Source organism: Balaenoptera physalus, assembly GCF_965194825.1.
Source record: "Balaenoptera physalus genome assembly, chromosome: 5".
Classification (NCBI taxonomy): domain Eukaryota; kingdom Metazoa; phylum Chordata; class Mammalia; order Artiodactyla; family Balaenopteridae; genus Balaenoptera; species Balaenoptera physalus.
Window position 1 is genome coordinate 64,329,992 of NC_138884.1, and position 22,968 is coordinate 64,352,959.

At 36.7% G+C, this 22,968-nt stretch overlaps 1 protein-coding gene across 2 annotated transcripts in view; it reads right to left on the reverse strand.

Annotated features, from left to right (window-relative positions):
* Positions 1 to 300: 300 nt before the first annotated feature.
* STAP1 (signal transducing adaptor family member 1) overlaps positions 301 to 22,968 on the reverse strand; it is a 56,046-nt gene continuing 33,378 nt past the window's right edge. Inside the window, exons 6-10 of one of the 2 annotated variants that reach the window (XR_014264287.1) lie at positions 22,466 to 22,594; positions 15,318 to 15,387; positions 12,969 to 13,065; positions 5,768 to 9,660; positions 301 to 4,978 (exon numbers count right to left, since the gene is read on the reverse strand). Coding sequence is in view for 1 of the 2 variants with exons in the window: in XM_082463936.1 (XP_082320062.1) it covers positions 9,629 to 9,660; positions 12,969 to 13,065; positions 15,318 to 15,387; positions 22,466 to 22,594 (328 nt within the window). In the remaining variant the exon portion in view is untranslated. Of the gene's footprint in view, positions 9,661 to 12,968; positions 13,066 to 15,317; positions 15,388 to 22,465; positions 22,595 to 22,968 lie in introns of both variants that reach the window. The other variant, XM_082463936.1, reaches the window with a different exon arrangement.

The following is a 22,968-nucleotide window of genomic DNA, read 5'->3' on the forward strand; positions in this document are numbered from 1 at the left end:
GTTTTTGATATTTGGCAGAACAAGTCCTCCCAACTTATAGTTCTGTAAAAGTGTCTTGGTTATTTTTAGCCCTTTGTATTTTCAGTTCTCAAATTTCTAATTTCAAACATGTAAATCTATCACTTAGCAGTTTCTAATTGTCCTGCTGAAATTTTATATCTTTTATCTACCTGGACATGAAAAGCATGATTATTTTATAGTCTGTGTTTAATAATTCCCAAATCTGAAGCTCTCCTGGGGTCTTTTTTTATATTTTTGTTTCTGCTAATTCTTATTTATCTTGTGTCCTTGTATGTGTGGTTATCTTTTTTTTTTTTCACACACACACACTGTATTTTATTTTTACAAGAGAAAAATAGACTGACACCAAGCATTGTACATGGATGACCACAACAAAAGCAACAATGATTGCAATTACCAAACATGAAACACACTCATACTATGTCATAATATTGACATTCAGTCCAGTAATCCTCCACTGTAACAGCTCCTTTACTTTGCAGTGAAAATTGATTTGTATATTCTTTGCCTCTGAGTCCTTGTGGGATTTTTTTTTTTTTAATTCAAACAGAAAGTCTGTGTGGTTATCTTTAATTGTATGCCAATATTATATTTGAAAGCTTGCTTGTAGAAATATAGTTGACCCTTGAACAACACAAATTTGAACTGCCTGGGTCCACTTATGTGTGGATTTTTTTTTCACTAAATACTACATACTACAGTATTATATGATTTGTGGAAATGGAACTTCGGTTACAGAGGACTGACTGTAAAGTCATAAGCAGATTTTCAACTGTGCAGAGGGTTAGTGTCCTAATTCCCGTGTTGTTCAAAGATCAACTGCAATTTGATGCCCAATAAGATATTTTCATCCTCCACAGAGTTTTTTTATATGCTCTACTAGGCACTTGGGCACTAGTAATTCAGGATCATTTTGACCCAATTTCAGAAACTGAGATTTTCTGAGTCATCCATGTGACTCAGAGCTGAGCTAACTGTACTAGTGCCCTTACTTCCTGTTAATCCTTACTTCAGAAACTCTTCAGGCTTACTAAGTGTGGATTTGGGTTACCAGAGCTAGTGCCCCCACCTCTTGGCTGGCACTACATTCTACCTTTGAATCCCAAGTCCCTTAGCTCTGCTCAGCTTCTCAGTAGCCTCTTAAAAATCTGCAAAATCTCCCAGGGTACAAGTGGTCACAAATGAAGAATTCATTTCCTTTATGAATTTCTATTTTCTCCCAGATATTAACTTGATAATTATTCACTAACTTAGCTTTCTAATATCATCCAGTACTTTTTCAAATACATTTGAAATATTTCTAAGTATTCTCAAGTGAGAATGTTAAATCCAAATTACTCAGCCCACTTTATTTCCTGTTGATTATGTGTAAAGTGTAATTGATATCTTTGTATTGCTTCTGTATCTGGAAACTTACTAAACTCTAATGATGCTTGTAAGTTATTTGCAAATTCTTTTGGATAGTCTACATAATCTTTAAATAGGGACAGTGATTTGTTTTTTCTGAGATCCAAATTTTGGTTTTATTAATCCTCTCTATGTTTGTTTTCTGTTTCATTAATTTCTGCTTTTATCAATATTACTTATTTTTTCTATTTTGTTTGGAGTTTTTTATTGTTCTTGTTTCTAATTTCTTGCGGTAGATGCTTACCTCATTCATTTTCAGCCTTTATTTTCCATTTTTCATTAGGGGTTGTTCCTCTTCAACTCTTGGGTTTTTTAGGAGAGTGTTCCTTCATTACTGACATAGAGTTTGGATTTGGGGGTTTTTTTAAAATCCAATTTGACATTCTTTGTCTTTTAACTGGAACACTAAAGCCATTTACATTTAATATCATGACTAATAGATTTATGTCTGCCATTTTATTTTATGGGGGTTTGTTTTTTGTCTAGCTTGTTCTATGATTCTTTTTCTCTATTTTCTTGCCTTTTTAAATTTGTATTTACTTTTGTTTTTTAATTCCATTTATGCCAATTATTAACTGTCTCTCAATTCTAGACACCCTTCTATATTCTGGAACTTTGCAAACTATATTTCTCCTTCACCATCTAGCTTCCTTTAGGTTCCACAAATAGGGGGCACTAGAAGGAGACTGGAAAGCTGGAGAATGGGAGAAGAGACTTTGACCATTGCCATTTGCTTCCTGATCATCAGCATCACCTCAGCAATGGCTTTTCTCCCAGTAGTTGTGGTTGGTTCCCAGGGTCTACCTTTTTTCTGGCTCTCTGCAGGGTATCTGTTCTAGGTTTCCAGGTTCTAATAATCCTACTTTCTTCCCTTTAATAGTTGTGTCCCTTGCCGACATTTTGACTTCTCACAAAACCTGTTTAACCAATTCCTTATGTTAAATTCTTTCTTAATATAAATAATACGGTTTCTCTTTTCCTGAACTATACACATTTTTTTCTTTACTACTTTAGTGGCTTTTATTTTTTGATGATTACCCTATATTACAACATGCATATTCAGATTAAGTCAGACCAAAGTTAATCATTATCTTTACATTTGGGAAGATTATAATTTCCAAAGATAGCCACAGCGATATTTGTAGTCTCACATGCTTTTCTAGAAGCTTGCCACCCCCCAACCACCATCAAGCAACAGAATGTTTCCACTTACTTTGAAACAAGAATTTATGACTACCTCAACTAATACAACAGAATGCAGCATATGTTATTGCACAACTTCAAGGTTAGATCATAAAAGATTATATGGCATCTACATGGCTGGCTCTCAATCTCTTTTGCTTGCTCTTTCCCTCTTGGAAAGCTCACCCTTGTAATCCAGATACCATGTTGTGAGGAAGCCTAAACTAGCCCCCAGGAGAGAAACTGAGACCCCTAACCTACAGTGAGCATCAGGTGTCAGACATATGAGTAAGCAAGTTTTCAAGTGATTCCAGGCCCCAGACTTCATGGAGCAGAGACAAGCCATCCCTGCTGTGCCCAGCTGAATTCCTGCCCCACAGAATCTGTGAACATGGATTGTTCATGCAACTTAGTTTGGGGATTATTTGTTACCCAGATGTAATAACTAGAACAACTGTCTAACTAGCAGCTTGCATACTATGGTCATGTATTTTATTTGTTTTGTATTTTAATTCCATTGTCAAGTACTTCAACGTCTTTTAATTCTATAGACTTTATTATTTTCTTATATAGTCAATGTTTATATTTATACACACACATATATATCACTTTCTTTACTCTTTATTCTCCTTTGTGCCTCAGGCTTACCATCTGGGATCAATTTCTTTCTACTTGAAATATTTCCTCTAGAATTTCATATTGTGACAGTCCACTGGTAGCATACTTGCTCATGATTTCTTTGTCTGAAAATATCTTTATTTTGCTCTCATTCTGCAGAGGTATGTTTGCTGAATGTAAAATTCTAATTTGGCCTTTATTATCTTTCAACATGTTGGAAATATTTTTCTACTCTCTTACGACTTCCTCTTTGGCTCTTGAGTCAACTGTCAAGCTAAATATTGCATCTCGAAAACAAATATCTGCTTTCATTGTATGTGGTATAATTATGTGTCTGGGTATGGATTTCTTTTGTTAATCCTGTTTAGGATTTGTTCAGCTCTTTGAATCTAGATTTGTGTGTTTTGTTAGTTCATTACTCCTTCACATATTGCCTATATCCCCATTCTCTTTTTTTATATGAGGATTCTCATTACACGTGGCAGACTTACTCTGCCTTCCATATATTTATCACCCTCTCTTCTGTATTTTCCAATTGTTTTTGTCTTGTCAGGATTTATACTGTATAATTTCTTCTGACACATATTCTACTTTACTTCTCTTCATCTGTTTCATACATACTATTAAATCCATCCATTTTGTTTTTAATTTTGGTTGTATTTTTCAGTCCTATAAGTTCTATTTGGTTCTCTTTTTTAAAACTGCTAGAACACTTTTTATAGTTTCCCATCCTCTGCAGATATTGTCTAACATGTATTTAAACTATGAGGGCCATTTTATGGTTTCGTCAATTTCAATTTCTGCAGTTTTTGTGGCTCTTTTCCTGTTGTTTCTCCCAGCTCAATGTGTTGGTGGCCTTCTATTAGACTCTCCACCTTGGTCAGGCCCTGGGCTTTGATTTCTTTCTCCCTGTCCATTCCTTTCACTTTATTGCAGTCAACCACTTTGCCTCACTATCTTCAAGAGTTCATTTTTTTAAGCGTCCTATATTAAGAACTGCATTTCTTTTAGATTGCAAGAATTCATTCTTAACATTTGAGATGGTAACAAATTGGAGCTGTTGAGTCTCTTGTTGCTTATCTATATTTGGACTAACTTAATTGTGAGGCCCTTGAGAATAAGAGATAGATAGGTCGATCTTTTGTAATCTATGCATCAGTTAACAGTTGATATTATGGTAGATTTCAGAGAAGTATTTCACAAACTTTATTGTGTGTAGTAAACTTTATTGTGATGTGTTTTAAAAGAGCAGATTTCTGGACCAACCCCCAGAAATTAATTCACTCAGTCTGAGGGCAGCTTAGGAGTCTGCATATTTTTAGGCATCCTAGATAACTCATTGAATGAGTTTGCTAGGGCTGCCGTAACAAATACCACAGACTGAGTGGCTTAAACAACAGAAATATATTTCTTCAGTTGCAGAGGCTAAAAGTCCAAGATTGATGTGTCAGTAGAGTTGATTTCTTCTGAGGCCTTTCTTGTTGGCTTTGTTGATGGTCATCTTCTCCCTCTGTCTCACGTAGTCTTTCTTCTGTGTGTGTTTGTGATCTACTCTCCTCTTCTTATAAAGATACATCTTTATAAGGTGTTGGCGCTAAGAGGACCTTAAGAATCCATTGCTAACCCCTTCATTTTTTCAGATGAAGAAACCAAAGAAGCCAAACATTGAATTAGAACCAGGAGTAGAATATAAGCCATATCTTTTGATTCTTAGTTGATTCCCAGTTTGAATGACCATCAATTTAGAAGCCTGTTTTTCAAGAAAAAAAAGTTTATGAAAAAATGTCCCTGAGATTTTGGTTCAGTAGATCTTGTGTGGGGCTGAAGAATTAGTATTTTTAAGGAATTCTAAGTGATTAGTCTCATACTGTGTTGTATTTGTGAAATGGATGATTATGTAGCCTTTTACCATCCTTATAAATTAATGTTTTTTACAAAAGGAGGTATGGGTTGACTTTGAGCCAGCAAAGAGACAACTTGAGGGAAAACATGGAAAATGATAAATTTCACTTATTGCCAATAACCAAAAAGTGTGGCATAGAGTATTTCCATTGGGAAAGGACTTCTCCTAGTACTTTTCATGTCTCTAGTTTTTAGCTGGGTAATTAAAATAACTTAAAATTTCATAAATTGGTCAAATCAGATTTTAATAAAATCTTGTGAGGCTTCTTTGGAATTGCTAGAATTTATGAGAACTAGAGAATCTGCTGTGGAGATTGTATAGAGGTAAATGTATTAAACTGAAGCCCTGGGAAATAAAAACTCCATTTAGAAAGGACCATATGTTTTCAACTTATATCAGTGCATGGGAATGCATATATCTATGAGTTACCCTCACAGCCATATACTATGGTTTTCTAGTAAATTGTTTTCATTCTAATAAGATAATGAAATTGTATGCTGCAGTGTTTAATTCTGGTATCCAAGTAAGTGACTTTGTAATCAGGATCAGGAAGATAGAGATAATTTTCTTTAAAAGTAATATCTTCCTTTTGAAAATAATTAATTACCAAGATACATGAAAGTATAATAGTTTTACCATTTTATTTTATGCAATATGTAGATTTTTCTTCAACCTCTCTCTTCTCCCTTCTGTGGTGGATTCTTGGCCTAGAAATTGTGGGTGGGAAAGCTTGATTGAACCAATGTGGAAGAGGGTAGTTCTTTATTTTCAACATGAACAATTTTCCTGCTTGTACTTGAAAGCTTCAGCAGTATGTGTCAGAGTGGATTTTCACCTTTTTTGTAGTTTTTCTTAGAAAGTCCTATTTCCACTCTCATTTACTCTTCCAGTTTACTCTTCCATCATCATTCTGCTTTTGAAAGAAAATATATTACTCTACAGAAGACAGTGTGACTATCTGAAGTCTCTCTTCATGTTTCCTTCTAACTCTGTTCATCTGTCATTCCCTACTCCTATAACAAGGGAATCTAAAATGCAGGGAGGTTGATAATTTGTTCCTGATCACAAAGCAAGCTGAACCAGTTCAGCCACCAGAATAATAGTAATAGCAGAGAACTAAACTAAAGAAACCACTGCCTAAGTCCCAGGCTAATTCCTGAGGTATACATGCGTAAGAGAGCCCCAAAGCAACATACCAAAGGTTTTGAAACTGAACTGATATTGGAACACTTCCCAGAGAAAGTAAGGCAAAATTAATTCAATCTAATCAGGAGGATTGCCTGCTTAAAAGAAAAATCTCCAGAGGATTTTAATAGGACCCAGAGGCTCATGACATAATTTTCAAATTAAAATATCCAAGATACAATTCAAAATTACTTGGTAAACAAAGAGGCAAAAAAACGAGACCACTTCTTAAGGGAAAAGACAACAGATGCCAACACTAAAATAACCAAGATATTGAAATTGTCAAAGATTTTGAAGAGCTATGCTCCATAAGGTGGTGATAAATATTCTTAAAATAAACAGTAGGATAGATGTTCTCTACAAAGGAAGAAAAATTATACCAAGCAGAAATTTTCAAAATAAAACTGAAATTAAAAAGATCACTGGATAGATTCAGTAGAAGTTCTTCAAGTTGAAGATAAATGATACCACAGGAAAAAGAAAGAGCAGTAGGTGGGAGTTATCTAGGTAATAATAGACTACTTTTCTCACATTCTTTACTATGTTTATAACAATTAAAAGCAAAAATTATAATGTTTGTTGGGGTTTTCAGTGTTAGGTAGATGTAATATATATGACAACTATAACATGGAGGGGAGAGTAAAGGGACCTATATGGTTGCAAGTCACTACTGGTTACAAACAAGTTACAGTTGCAACCCACCCTCAAGATACAGGGTTTACACAGTGTGTGAATACCAGGAAATGGGAATCGTGGTAACCAATAGAATATGGCAAAGGTGATGGGATGTCAATACCATCGTTATGTTACATTGCATAAGACTCCACCTTGCTAGTAGATTTGCTCAATAGTCCCTCCTTCCTTCTCCCTACCTCCATCTCCATTGGTATCTTTGAAGAAGCTGGCTGCTATGAATCCTAGAGCTGCAAGAAGTGAATTCTCCAAACAACCTGATTTGAAAATGGATCCTTCCAGGTCAAGTCTCAGATGAAAACCCAGTCCTAGCCAACACCTTGATCGCAACTTTGCAAAAGCCCCAGCTAAGCCAGGTCCAGACTCCTAACCCACAGACACAGGAAAGGATGGAGTGAGGGGAGAGAGAATATGAATATACACAAATATTTATCACTGGAGCTGCAGAACCACTAAGAAGGTTTTTTAAAGAGGTTTCAGAAATGAACATGGATTTGGATTTAAGCTTCACTTACTAGCTTCGTGTGTGACTTCTTTAAATGTATGTGAAAACTAAAGTGTTGCTTTTCTTGATTATAAAATGGAGATAGATAGTATATCTTCCTCATAAGATTCTTGGGAGCAGTAAGGCGAGATGATTCATGTAATCCTGGCTCTTCACATAGAGCCTGGAATGTAGTACATGTACAGTTAATTGTGATGGTCCTTTTGTGTTTCTGAGAGTGACAGTTTTCCTCTGGGAAACAGAATATTGCTTCCTCCTTCCCCAATGCTATGCTTAGGCATTCAGTCATCCATTTATTCCACCAACATCCATCAGTTTCCACTCTGTACCAGGCCCTGGGTCAGAAGACTGTTTATTGAAGACTCAGAAAAAATGAACCAATTCCTTGAAAGACACTACCAAAATACTCTCAAGAAAAAAATAGATAACCTGAATTGTCCTACATCTAAATTTAATTAAAGAAACTGAATTCATAGTTTAAAACCTTCCAGCAAAGAAATCTTCAGGCCTATAGGGTGAATTCTACCAAATATTTAAGGAAGAAATAATACCAATTCTACACACATCTTCCAGACTACAAAGAAAAGAGAATACTTCTCAGCTCATTTTTTGATGCCAGCATTGCATTAATACCAAAACTAGACAAAATTGTTTTGAAAAACAGATAATACATATGATCAAGTGGGTATATGCAAGGCTGGTTCAAAAATGGAAAATCTATCAATTCACCATATTAATCAAATAAAAGGAAAAATCATGATCATCTCAATAGGTACAGAAAAATCACTTGACAAAATTCAACATCCTTTCATGATTCAAAAACAAAAATAAAACTACTTTAGCAAACCAGGAATTGAAGGAAACTTCCTCAGTTTGATAAAGGGCATTTTAAAAATAATAATAATAAAAAAAAAACTATAGCCAACATCATACTTATTAGTAAAAGGTGGAATGTTTTTCCTTTAAAACTGGGAGCAAGACAAGGATGTCCACTCTTACCATTTCAATTCATCATTGTTCTAGACAGTCCAGCCAGTAAGTACAATAATACAAGAAAAATAAATAAAAGGTATCCAGATTGGACAACATGAACTGAAACTGTCTCTAGTCACAGGTAACATGATTTCTACATATAAAATTCCAAGGAATCAACAACCAAAAAAAAGGCTTTTAGAAATGAATAAGTGATATTAGCAAAATCTTGTAATATTATATTTCTATATAATACCAATGAACAATTGGAGTTGAGAATTTTTCAAACAGTACCATTTAGAGTAGCAGCAAAAAATTAAATACTTAGCTATTAATCTAACGAAATATGTGCAGGCTCTGTATGCTGAAAACTACAGCATTGTAAAAGAAAGACAACATAAATAAATGGAGGGATATACTTCTTTCTCGATTGGAAGACTCAGTATTCTCAAGATGTCACTTCTCCCTGAATTGATTTATAGATTCAACAAAATCCAAATCAAAACCCAGGAGAATTTTTCTGTAGATAACAACAAGCTGATTCTAAAACTTATACTAAAAGGCAAAGAAACTAGATTGGTCCAAACAATTTTAAGAAGAATAAAGTTAGACTTATACCTCTTGATTTCAAGAATTACTATAAAGCTACAGTAATCAAGATAGTGTGCTGTTGGCACAAGGGTAGGAACATAATCATTGGAAACTGATTCACAAAAAACATGTTGAATCGATTTTTTATGAAGGTGTAGAGGCTATTTAATGAAGAAAGGATGATCTTTATAAACAAATGGTCCTAGAACAATTACATATCTAAATGCAAATGAACCTTGACTCATCCCTCACACCTTAAACAAAAATTCCAAATGGATCATAGACCTAAATTAAAACATAAAACTAGGAATTCCCTGGCGATCCAGTGGTTAGGACTCAGCACTTTCACTGCCAGGGCCTGGGTTCGATCCCTGGTCGGGGAACTAAGATCCCACAAGCTGCGTGGTATGGCCAAAAATAAATAAAACTGTAACACTTCTAAAAGAAAACATAAGAAAAAAGTCTTCATGATCTTGGGTTAGGCAAAGAATTCTCAGCTACAACACCAAAAGTTCAATCCATAGAAGCAAAAATTGATAAATTGTACTTCATCAAAATTTAAGACTCTGCTTTGCAAAAGATGCTGTTAAAAGAATGAAAAAAAAATTTGTTAGTCACATATCTGACAAAGGACTTGTACTCAGAATATGAACAGAACTGTCAAAATTCCACCATAAGAAAACAACCCAATAAAAATATGGGCAAGATATTTAGGCCTATATTTTACCAAATTAGATATATGAATGGCAAATAGCACATGAAAAGATGCTCAGCGTCCTTAATTGTTAGGGAAATGCATATTAAAACTACAGAGATACCACTACAAACTTACTAGAATAACTTTTTTTTTTTAAACATCTTTATAGGAGTATAATTGCTTTACAATGTTGTGTTAGTTTCTGCTGTATAACAAAGTGACTCAGCTATATGTATACATATATACCCATATCCCTTCCCTCTTGTGCCTCCCTCCCCCCCCCATCCCACCCTCTAGGTGGTCACAAAGCACGGAGCTGATCTCCCTGTGCTATGCAGGTGCTTCCCACTAGCTATCTATTTTACATTTGGTAGTGTATATATGTCCATGCCACTCTCTCAGTCCATCCCAGCTTACCCTTCCCCCTCCCCATGTCCTCAAGTCCATTCTCTACATCTGCGTCTAGAATAACTTTTTTAAAGATAATATGAAGTGCTGGCAAGGATGCAACCAGAGCTTTCAGACATTGATGGTAGAGATGTAAAAAGGTGGGACCACCTGTGAGAAGAGTTTTACAGTTTCTTATAAAAAGTTAGACATATACTTATGACCCAGTAATCTCATTCCTAGATATTTTACCAAAGTGAAATGAAGACTTATTTTCACACAAAAATCTGCATATGAATATTTATATAGCTTAATAATTTCACAAAACTGGAAACAACCCTAATATATTTAAATTGGTGAATGGATCAACAAACTGGTACCTCCCTACAGAAAAATACGGTTCATAAATAAAAAAGAGTGAGCTCTAATACACAACACTTGTGTGAATCTATACATTATAATGAGTGAAAGAAATCAGTCTCGGAAGGTTCCATACTGTGATTCCATTTATATGACATTCTGGAAAAATGCTAAACTATAGGAATGGAAACAGATCAGTGGTTGCCAGGGATTGTGTGTGAGAAGAAGGGTTGACTAAAAAGGAAGAACATTAGGGCTTTTTTTGAGATGATGCAACTTTCTGTGCCTTGATTGTGGTGATAGTTGTCAAAACTCATAGAACTATACACCAAAAAGAATTTTATTTATACAAATTAGATAATTTTTTAAAAGAAAGGAAGGAAAATAAACCCTGTACATAAGATACAGTAATCAAGATAGTGTGCTGTTGGCAAAAGGGTAGGAACATAATCATTGGAATCATTCAGTTCACAGCTTCTTCTATATGAAAAGCTCCAAGAGGGCCATACTTTGTTCTCAACACTAAGAATTCCTAGCCCAAGTACATGCGGCTACCCTTCCCTCCTTAACTACTCTGAGTTCTCATGTGAGAGAACATGGGCTAACCTCCTCCAGGATTAGAGACCACATGAAGAGAGAGGTTCAGCCAGCCCCAGCTGACCACCAGCACCAGATGTGCGAATGAGCCCAACTTGGACCATGCAGCTCCAGTCAAGCCACCAGCTGGTTATAGTCCTGTGAATGACACCAGGTGAGACTAGCAGAAGAACTGCCCAACTGAATCCAGTCCAAACTGCTGATGTGCAGAGTCATGAGCAAATAAAGCGGTTGTTGATTTAACCACCATGGTGTAAGGGCGGTTTGTTACACAGCATTAGATAACTGACACAATATCATCCATAGAGGAGGCAAATTATATTGGATCCCTCACCCCTGTTTTTTTTTTTTAATTATTTTAGAGATGTTGCAGGAAATCCTTTCATCTCTGGGGGGAAAAAAAAGAAAACCACATTAATAGCACATTCCCAGAGATTTCTATTAGGTGGTATTTTCCTGCATAAAGCCCAGGCAATGTATTATGCTGACATATCTATAATAACATGTTCATCCTTTGTGGTTATATTTTAAGATAGAGAAGGTCAAAGATGAGAAGGAGAGAGCTGATGGGACCAATAATCTGTAGTTGACAAAGTGAGACTAAGGGGGGACATGGTGGCAGTTTTTAAATATTTGATGGGCTTTTTAAAACCATGTGTTGTTTTAAAGCCAAAAGTTGGATTAATATGTATAAGTTAAAGGAAGAATGTTTCAGACTCAGTAGTAGAAATAATTATCTAAAATGAGAGCTGACCAAAAGTGAACAATGCTGCATCAAAAATCAGTGAGGTGGCTGTCATTAAGAATTTACAAACTGGTCACATCTTAGAGATGTTTTCTGTATTGAGTGTGCAGGTGATTCCTATACAGAATGAGACACTATACTAGATAATTTTCTAAAGTTCCTTCAGACTCTGAGTTTACTAAAATTATTTGGCATCACAAGAGTCATACCCATGTTTTAAAACTTGGACCTTTAAAGCTTGCCGTCCTTTTAATTAGTGAGACTTTCCAGATATGCCCTGATGCCGGTAACCAAACCAAGTTGTTTTGCCTCATAATCTGTAGATATTTTTTCTCTCCTGCTTACAGCTTGTCAAGTGACCATGTGCACCAGGGATTGTTTCAAAGGATGGAAAGAAACTGTCACGTCCAGCCTGCCCTGCTTTGCCAAAAACTGGACTACAAACAGGGCCAGCTTTGTGGTCATGTGAACTGTGTACTTGCACTGGGTCTCATGCTTGGTTTAATGGTCTGCTACCACTGTTTTGAAATTCTTCATAACTTATGAACAAGGGGCCCCACAGCCAATCCTAACTACGATCTTCATCTGTAGTTCCTCACTACCCACCCACTACTTGTTATCTTGCACTCTGCCTTCTGCCTTTACAGTGGAATAAGATCGCACTCTCAAGTCATCTATTGCCTAATGACCAATCCCCATAGTGTCCCCTTAATCCTCGTCCATTTTCATGTCTCAAGCATCTGGCATTGTTGACAGACCATACCTTTAAATTCCCTGTTTGGTTTCCGTGACTCTGTATGGCTTTCTTCTCATCAAATTTGTTTGATAAAGTTGATAAAGTTGAGTAGAATGATGGAATGAAGTTAATAGTCACAATACATGCCTCAGGATTTGTTTCTCTAGAGTGGGCATATACTCTATCCACCAGGAATTATTGGTACTTCCCTTATTTTCACAGGGTCCTTGACAAAATGATTTCCAAATGGGTAAATTTAAAGGCTGAACTATATAATCCTACCTGGTTGGTATTACAAATCATATATAGGTTTTTTTGTTGTTGTTTTGTTTTCCTTTTCTTAATATAGCAATGAAATGAAGAACATACCAAGGGTTTCATCAGTTGAATATATAAATGGCCGTAAATTTCCTCGAGTCTCCTTCACGAAATAATCAATGACGCTGAAAAGATTTGGGAGTGTTACCTGTATACAGAGAATGAGAGAAGGCTCAGTGTCACCTGTGTAAAGATAGAGTAAGAGAAAGCTCAAATGAAATTTAATGGAGATTACTGTGTATTTCCTATCCTCCAGAAAATCGTGTCAATTCCTCACTTTAACAGCTTGCTGAATGGCCAAGGTTTTACCTACCCATGTATTTTCTTTCTCCTTTATAACAGTATCTAATTCCCTATTAAGAAATTACCCCTTTCCTATTGTATACAATTTGGTGGACAATAATTAGTTACTCTGCTCTTTCCCAGTTACTGTATGAGAATGTGATTCAAGTTAGGCCCAAAAAAGCTCCCTTCCTGAAATTTGAACTAGAGTAGAGGATCAAGAAAGCAGATTCCTAATCAGATGATGCTTAGTACAAGTAACTGCTTCCTAGTCCCTGAAGGTTTTCTTGCCTTCCAGTCATTCTGTGGGCTTCCTATGTTCTTAAATTCTTTTTTTTCGCTTGTTAACCATAATTGCTTTCTTCTGCTTGAAACTAAAGACCCCTTTAAAGCCAGAGAACTTAGCATTTTAATATCTCATTGTAACAGGCTAATTTACTTGGCTAGGAGTAACTAAAATGTCTTGCTACCCCCTAAGCCAATATTTTTTGACAAGTAAAACCAGGTTAAACCTGAATATCCCTGGTAAACTTAAAGAGGAAAAAGAATTCACGGAATGACAACCTGGTTGAAGGGTAGGATTGGGGAGTATGAAAGGTGAAAGAATAATCCAGGCTGTTCACTTTGTGTACACTAGGGACTGTTGGGGCTAATGACAGATAAATGAGCCCCAGTTCACCTGTTGCAGAGGCACATTCTTCCTCCCCAGCCATTGCTTCCAGTCACTTGTTATTTGGATTATCCTTCAGCAATCTAATTCTCTGTTTCCTTCATTAGAATTTCTGAAAAAGCCCAGTCAGGCGTGGACATGAGAACTGAAAATCTCTGGGAGGCATTTATGGCAAAGATGTAAGTGGGGTATATGAAGCAGCAGCTGTCTTGCTCTTGGTAAAGGTCTGCACTCTAAGGGTTATGGCCAGACCATAAGAAATTCAACACTACACTCCCTTTCTCTGGTCAGTACAATGGGCCTGGAGAGGCAGAGGAACTAGGAGCTCAGTTTTAGAGAAGATATCATAAACATCTTCAAGACCCATCGAATCCATTTAAGTGATAGCACTTTCCTGACCCAATCTTCCCACCACTGCAGCCTGAGATTACAGATGCTTCCTTTCCCCAGCATCCTGGACCACAGGCCACATTACTTCATTGTCATTGGCTGAAACCAGTGTAAATACCAGTTTTTCCACCTGTATAATAGGTGTTACCTCAGGGTAATGATAAAGATTAAATTAGATGGCGTGTGTGAAGTATTTGGCTCTGTGCCTAACATAGTATCGAATAGTTATGACTACAAGTCAGTTGGGGTAGGAGAGGGGTTGAAGACAAGGAAGAAATCCTTTCTTAACTACTTGTTACTATTAGGAGGGGAATTTCTGAACTTCTGCATGGTGGGTATTAAAGGACCAGGCATTTAAAGATTTTTTTTCCCATTAGAAATAAGCACATTGGGGGCTTCCCTGGTGGCACAGTGGTTAGGAATCCGCCTGCCAATGCAGGGGACACAGGTTCGAGCCCTGGTCCGGGAAGATCCCACATGCCACAGAGCAACTAAACCCTTGCACCACAACTACCGAGCCTGCGAGCCACAACTACGGAAGCCCGCGCACCTAGAGCCCATACTCCGCAACAAGAGAAGCCACCGCAATGAGAGGCCTGTGCACCGCAACGAAGAGTAGCCCCCGCTCTCTGCAACTAGAGAAAGCCCGCGCACAACAACGAAGACACAACGCAGCCAAAAATAAATAAATTTATAAATAAATAAATAAACACATTGGAATACTTATATACTTCTAATTGGAGTATGTAAAATAGATGCTTAACAAAAATATTTTTCTCTCCCTGAGACAATTACATTGATAAAGATCTTCAGAGAAAGAAAGAAGTGGAAAGAATTGATAGCAGATGATCTTCTACTCTGCCTCCCCCACCTGCTCTTGCATCTCGTTTCTCACCCTGGATGTCTGCTACCTTCAGGACCCCTTAACATGACTGTTTTTCGCCAGCACTATGTTCCTAGGCAAGGAGTCTGCTTTTCCACCTTACTTTGAATTCTATAAGGTAGGTTTGGGAGGAAGCAGGAGAAAATTAATCAACAAAAAAGAAATAGTTACTTACAGGTTTTTCCAATTCAATCGTGTAGTTTTTTCCTACACTCAGCACTTTGTAGTGCTTGATTCTTGGCAGGCTAAAAAAAAAAAAAAGTTCATCTTCATTTAAATATACTTACTATTGAGTCAAATCAAACTAAAGTGAGTATAAAATATCACCTGTACAGTAAAACTATGTTCCCATTACTCTAGTTTTCTGTGTCTCGTTTTGGGGGTTTATACACTAGGGATATAGGAAACCTGGGTCATTGAGTGGATGAATGAGAAAGAATAACCAAGATATAAAATAGACAATATTATAAAATCCTATGTAGGCATATACACGTCAAATCTATATTCTCTATATTAAAAGGGAAGTAGAAAGAATTAACTGAAAGCAAATTCCTTTCTTCATCACTATTCCTATGAGAATGCCCTCAGTAGCTGTTCTTCCTGCTAGCCGTATACCACCGTGGATAATCTGCTAACTTCAGGGCTGACTTAGAGATATGAAAAATGGTAGGTGTTAAGTATTATACGAACATGTAGGTGAGAATGTAAGTATAGTAGATGAATCCTAATGTCTTCCTCTTCTGTAGTGACACAGCACTAAATTATTACCACCCTAGATATATAGTATTTTTTGACTAGAACTGCTTAAGAATAAGGAGCACATTCAATTCCCTTTTGTACTCCAGCGTTAGGCACACAGTAAATATTTATAAAACTGAATTTTAAAAAATATTTGGGGGACTTCCCTGGTGGCGCAGTGGTTAAGGATCCACCTGCCAATGCAGGGGACACAGATTCAAGCCCTGCTCTGGGAAGATCCCACATGCTGCAGAGCAACTGAGCCTGTGCACCACAACTACTGAGCCTGTGCTCTAGAGCCCGTGAGCCACAACTACTGAAGCCCACACGCCACAACTACTGAAGCCCGCGTGCCTAGAGCCCGTGCTCTGCAACAAGAGAAGCCACCACAACGAGAAGCCTACACACTGCAACGAAGAGTAGCCCCCACTCACCACAACTAGAGAAAGCCCACGTGCAGCAACAAAGACCCAACACAGCCAAAATAAATAAATAAATTTATTTTTTTAAAAAAATATTAGGAACCTATCTAATAGTGCTGTTTGCTAGAACTAATTTATACTGAGAGCAGAAGTCAGTATGTTTGCCTTGATTCATATGGCAGTAGTGTCAGGACCAAGACTTTTTCTAATGTTGAAAAGTTAATAGCATTTATTACGCCTCCATTGCTTGAAAGACAAACTAATTCAACATCTGTCCAGTTTACAGAAGCTGCCTAAGCAAAATTGTTTATCAGGTTAAGTTTGTCTACAAGGCCTCCCACGTTCTTTTTCATCACTCCTCTCTCCATTTCCAGGTCACATTCCTCTGGGACTGAACTACAGTTCTACTTAAGGGACTCTCATCATCTACTGTAATATCCAAATCTTCTCTTAATTGGATATCACGTTGGAAAACAGCTAACAATTTTTTCCAATCACTTTAGAGCTTTATTCTCAAAACGTGGGATAAAACCTAACCTACCCTCTTCCCTCCTAAGGAAAACCAAAATTTATTTCCTAGTGCTGAACCTTCAGGAATCAGTCACAGGCTGGTGAAGGAAAACTTTGGATGGAGGAAATCCTACAACTACCCTCTTTTGGGGTGGCTGACTCTGGCTTTGTCTTTGTCTTTGTCCCTACATGAAAAGACCTTTATAATCATACTTTTGAAAACTCTCACCAGTTCCCATTAGAATTTTTTTATTCCTATGACATAAGTGATTATTATTCCTTGGAAGACTGATAGAAAGCTTGAAAGGCATGGCCTTTATAACCAGAAAGATCTAGGTTCAAATTCTGGTTCTGCTGTATGAACTCTCTGAGCCTCATTTCTTCATCTATAAAATGGAAATGGTGATGCCTGTTTCACAGTGCTGTTGTGAATTAATGTTTGAAAAATCCTTAGTATTGTACAATGTCTGTCACATGTAGACAGTAAATTATAACTATGTTTTACTACTTTTTAAATGCATTTTTTTAGTAGTTTCTGTAATTCTCAGTTTCTTCACTTGTGAAACATGGAAAATACTGTCTGTCTCAGTTTTTATTGTGCCTGAAGGAAATGTTTGTCAAGCACTTAACAGAGGACCCACAAATGTACCCCATAAGTGGGGACAGTGATTGTTGTTGTTAATAATAGCCATCATATCATCATCATCATCATCATCATCATCATCATCCATGGCAAAGCTGTGGGAGGAAAAGCAGCAATAGTTAACAGAGTCTCTTGGAACTTTTGACTAATAGGACTAAGTGCTAAGGCAGAAAATAAGGTAGAAGAAAAATTCCATTGAAGTCACTTAGGTTTTGACTCTCATTTCAGACCTGTGCTTTTCTTTCATATTTTTTTTTCCAAAGGAATAAAGAGAGAGGGGGAAAATCTAGATTGATAAAATTTGCTATATTGAGGTTTCCTGATTACCACCTCATAAAAGAAGTAACCTGTCTTTAAAAAAATATATGTGGCTTTAAATATGGTTATAAATACTGTTCTTAGCTCCTGACCCCGATTTTTGCAGAGGAATGAATTTTGGGTAAATATTTTCTATTGCTTTCTTGGCTAATGGCTTTCCAAAGTGTTTATACTTCTAGCTTGCCACGTACTCATAACAATTTTAAGAAAACAAAACCAAATTATGAAGTTTGTTGTAAGAACAGCTTTATGTCTTATGAAGTCACACACCACTGGGCTGGGTAAAAGTGGATGATATTTTACATGAAGAGAGGAGTCACCTGATAATTTGTCATTGAAGGACTTTTGCTTCTTCCTGAGAACTAAAATCTTTTCTCCCACAGTTGATTTGTTAATAGATGGAGATAATTTTACTTTCAAGTACTGCTTTGTAAACCAACTTATCCTTTTTAGCTAGTGTTTTACCAGGCACACTGGTCTAAACTTGCATGGCTGAACATTTCTCCTACAACCTGTAAGAGAGTGAATTGGTTTTGTGGGCAACACAGATGCTTCCTAATGGTCTAGACTTCTGCCAAAGTCTTTACAGACTACTGCGATACAGTCTAACCAGCTAAACTTCTACTAGTCTCTACAATTGCTATTCTTTAAAATTGTGACCTGTTAAACAGAATATATTAAATCCAGGAATTCCAAAAGACCTATTTTGAGGCATTAGAGAACACATATGATAATCCTTAACATCATAGATATATCTGGCTCATAAGGAATATTTGTGCAAAAACAGTTAAAATTTTTCCTAGCCACTTTCAGGTATAAACTATTCCCCAAAGCCTAAATAAGCACATACTGACTCCAGTGTTAGAATGCTCTAGTTTGACCACTCTACCTCACTCCTTGCTTTCTAAATATAAGCTTTTCTTGAGAGTGGAGGGATGATCAGTTTTATGAAATGTCATAAACTTTTATGACCATTAGCTGTACAATCATGAATTTCTATGTGAATTTAAACTGGAAGTATGTTTACTAAAAATAGACTTATGTAATTTTGATATGAACTCCTTTGCCAGACTCTTTCTAATGAGGTTAAATATAACTTAAATACAATATGAATAAAAACTGTGACATCAGATCTATATCCTAAGTATAGAAACTCATTGCATTTGGTCACAACCCATATTTACAACAGAAAACGCTGTTATTTCTCATAGCTCACTTGTTCGGAAAATGCAAATCAAAAGTTGGACTAATTTAGACCATCTTAAAAGAGATCTTGCTGCTATTGTGCAGGAAATATACAGTCTTTAAAGAGCCATTAGATCTCAGGATTTTGTTCATTTCATGCAGAACAGTAGCACAGGGTTCACATACAAATGGATCAAACACTCAATCCAACCAAGAAAAGAAAAGTATGAAAGAAAAAAGTCACTTTCTTGTGTGATCTAATTTAACTTTCAATCAGTTAGATTAAATTCCTTTTTTTAAAAATCTGTGAGAGCTGCATAGCACAGGGAGATCAGCTTGATGCTATGTGACCACCTAGAGTGGTGGGATAGGGAGGGTGGGAGGGAGATGCAAGAGGGAGGAGATATGGGAATATATGTATATGTATAGCTGATAACACACAATTGTAAAGCAATTATACTGCAATAAAGATCTTAAAAAAAAATCTGAGATAAATTTTTTTGCTAATTAAGAATTATTTTATTAAAATTTTTTAAAATTTCATTTACAAAACCTTAAAGTGGCTCAGAATAAAATCCAAAAGATATGCAGTACTTTATTAAAAAATATGTAAAACGTTATTGAAGGGCATTAAAGAAGAGTTAAATATTGACACACAAGGGGACAAGATCTCCAGGTAACAATATGGACTAATCCAAAAGCATGTCCTCAGGGTAAACATGAAGTTGTGGGTTGGTGAGTACAATATATCACTTCCATAAAACTTAAAAACATAAAACAATGCTATACAATAACTGTGGGACAAACATATGTATAAAAAGGAGAAAGTAACCCAAAGTGTGTACCTTCCCAGGACAGTGGTTGGGGGTGGGGAATGCATTTGGCGGGAGGCAGGCAGATATGGAGTGTTTGGTTTGTCACAGCTAGGATTTGAAACACGGCAGTCTCAGCTTCAGATCTGACGCTAACAATTCCTCTAGGCTCCATGCCAAGTTCGTGGACTGCTGGTGGAGAAGGGCCAGAGGCTCAGGGTACCTGCCTCCACCTGCCTCCCACCCCGACCCCTACCGCCGCCCTCGAGCCAGCTCCTAGCTGAGACCGGCCCCGTCCTGTCACTGCCCTGATCAGATGCTCTGCAGGTAGGAGGCGGGCTCAGGAGCCACCTCGCAGTGGACCTGGGTTCAGCTGTGTGACTTTGGGCAGGCTGCTGCCCTCCACAGGCTTCATTGTCTCATTCTGTAAAATGGGATGGTATGTGGAATAAATTTGAATTCAGTTTTGTATACTCTTATTTTTTAAAGTGGAAGTAAACAGTTAAAGACATTCTGTATTTTATGTGATATTCAATTTCCTAAACCCAAAAAAGGACAGACTCCTTGACCAGGATATACTAAATAGAAAATTTCACTTTTCTCCCAGGAGTTCTTACAAGCTCACTGATATTTAATGCCAGTCATAACTTTTATTTATTTTGGATTTGTTTCAAGGTAGCCAATTAAATTATAAATCAAGTAAATTATCATGAGTAATCCATGATATTCTACCATATTAGTTGAAAATCCTTTAATTCCAAATGTTAGCCTATGATAAACAGAAAAAATAATGAAACCACAAGATGATTAAGCTGACATAGATATTCATATTGTGGAAAAATACACACACACACACACACACAGATTCTCTTACTTCACACACAGACTCAGGATCTGATTTACCATCTAACGTTCTTGCCACATGGCTAGTGTATAAAGACAAGTCTCTGTTTATATGAAGTAATTGGCAAGTGAATGAAGCTTCTTGGGTTGTAGCTCATACTAGCATTGCAGCCACATGCCATAATTTTAATTTTGTCCTGTAAGTGACTATTTTCTTTTATTTTTTAATTAATTAATTTATTTATTTATGGCTGTGTTGGGTCTTCGTTTCTGTGCGAGGGCTTTCTCTAGTTGCGGCAAGCGGGGACCACTCTTCATCGCGGTGCGCGGGCCTCTTACTATCGCGGCCTCTCTTGTTGCGGAGCACAGGCTTCAGATACGCAGGCTCAGTAATTGTGGCTCACGGGCCCAGTTGCTCCGTGGCATGTGGGATCTTCCCAGACCAGGGCTCGAACCCATGTCCCCTGCATTGGCAGGCAGATTCTCAACCACTGCACCACCAGGGAAGCCCAAGTGACTGTTTTCTTTTTACTGCCTTTATTCACTTGCCAGTGTCTTCATATTTAATCTATTCAGAATTATTGATATTTATATATGGATCAGTAGCTAGATTCCTAGATAGATGTGTTATAGCTAAAAAAAAAAAAAAAAAAAAAGAATATTATCCACAGAAAGAATGTCAAATTCAAGAATCAAAGTTCTGTTTAAGCTCTTATATGAAAGATAATCATGTACTGAATATTTTCATTTAGGACAAAAATCACTATATTTCAATTATATTATCAGTTGTAAAAATGTTAACTAAGCCAGAGTCCCTATTGAAATGCAAGTTTTTATAGACTCTGAGGGAAGGAGTAGACTTTAAAAGATACAACCACCGTGGCTACACAGAAAAATCAACTTTTGCATGTAAATGTTACTGACTATCAAAGGTAAACCATTTCACTAGAAAGAAATTATTAACCTTAACAAGAGGCTCCTAAGTGATTCTTTTTATAGAAAAGTCAGATTATGTCACTTCTTTATTCATCAGAGGCCAATGGCTTCTCATTATCATTCACAGTATAACCCCTTTCCCTACAATGACCAGTAGGGCTTAGAGCTGTCAGCCCTTCCCCCACCTCTGGAATCTCATCTCCTAACCCTTTCTCCTTGCTCACTCCACTGTAGTCCCAGTGGCCTCTTGTTTTTGAACAACCCAAGTCTTCTCCTACCTCTAGCCTTATGCACTGGCTGCCTGGAATGCTCTTGTCCTACATATTGGTATGGTTTGTTCCCTCACTTCCTTCAGGTCTCTGCTTAAATGTCAATTAACAAAGGAGGATTTCCTTGACCACTCTATATGAAATAAACAACAACAGCAACCAGAAAAAATTTCTCTCTATATCACCTCTGAGAGTTCCCATCTCTGTCATCCTGCTTTATTACTTCCATAGACCTTATCATCATATACATGATATTTTTAGTTATGTATTTATAGTATGTGTGACCTTACTAGAATGTAGATGCCTTAAACCAGGGATGTTGTTTTGTTCACTGCTGTATCCTCAGTACCTAGAGTATTACTTGAGCTCATAGCTGCTCAATAAATATTTGTTGAAATGAATGAGTGAATGAATAATAGAACTATATCCAGGACCAAGTAATCTGCTCATTCTTCTTCTTCCCTACTACAAGTGTTAGCTTTGGCTGTCTTTAGCATTGTTTATATAACATTCCCTCCCTATTCTTGTGTTCACATTTTTATCCCCAATGAAACAAATAGCAGATGCTGATCGGAACTTGTGTGACTTTGCTTTCTAAAGTGATATCATGCTTTTAACAATTCCATACATTTTTAAATTAAACATACGCTGTCTCCTGCCGGATGGTGATAGAATAGTTTCTGCTGTCACTACCAGGCCTCAGGATCATATTTCCCAAGGAAGGGTTCGTCTCAAGCATCTCTGTTGCTTCTTTCCGGGATACTGTATAAAAACATCTACAGAGGTGAGATAAAAAACAGAATTTTTTTTTAACTGATGAAGATCATTACTTGAAAAAATGCTACTAAAATAACTCCTACAGCTACAGTTATTAAGTTTTCTTAAAATTTCCAGCTTTATTATTACAGTTAATTTGATATAATTATACTTACTATTATTACAAGCCTGTGCCACTATGAGTATGCTTATACTTAAGGCCCTCCTTCCCTCATTCCTCCAAAGCCTCTTTCTTTTTAAACAGTAAAGACCTGAAAAGTTATCTACTGATCAGTATATATTTACCATTACCACTTGAAAATCTAAGACAAGAATTTACAATATATCCCAGTCTCAGTTTATAATAGTCTCTTGGATAAATAATATTTGTTGG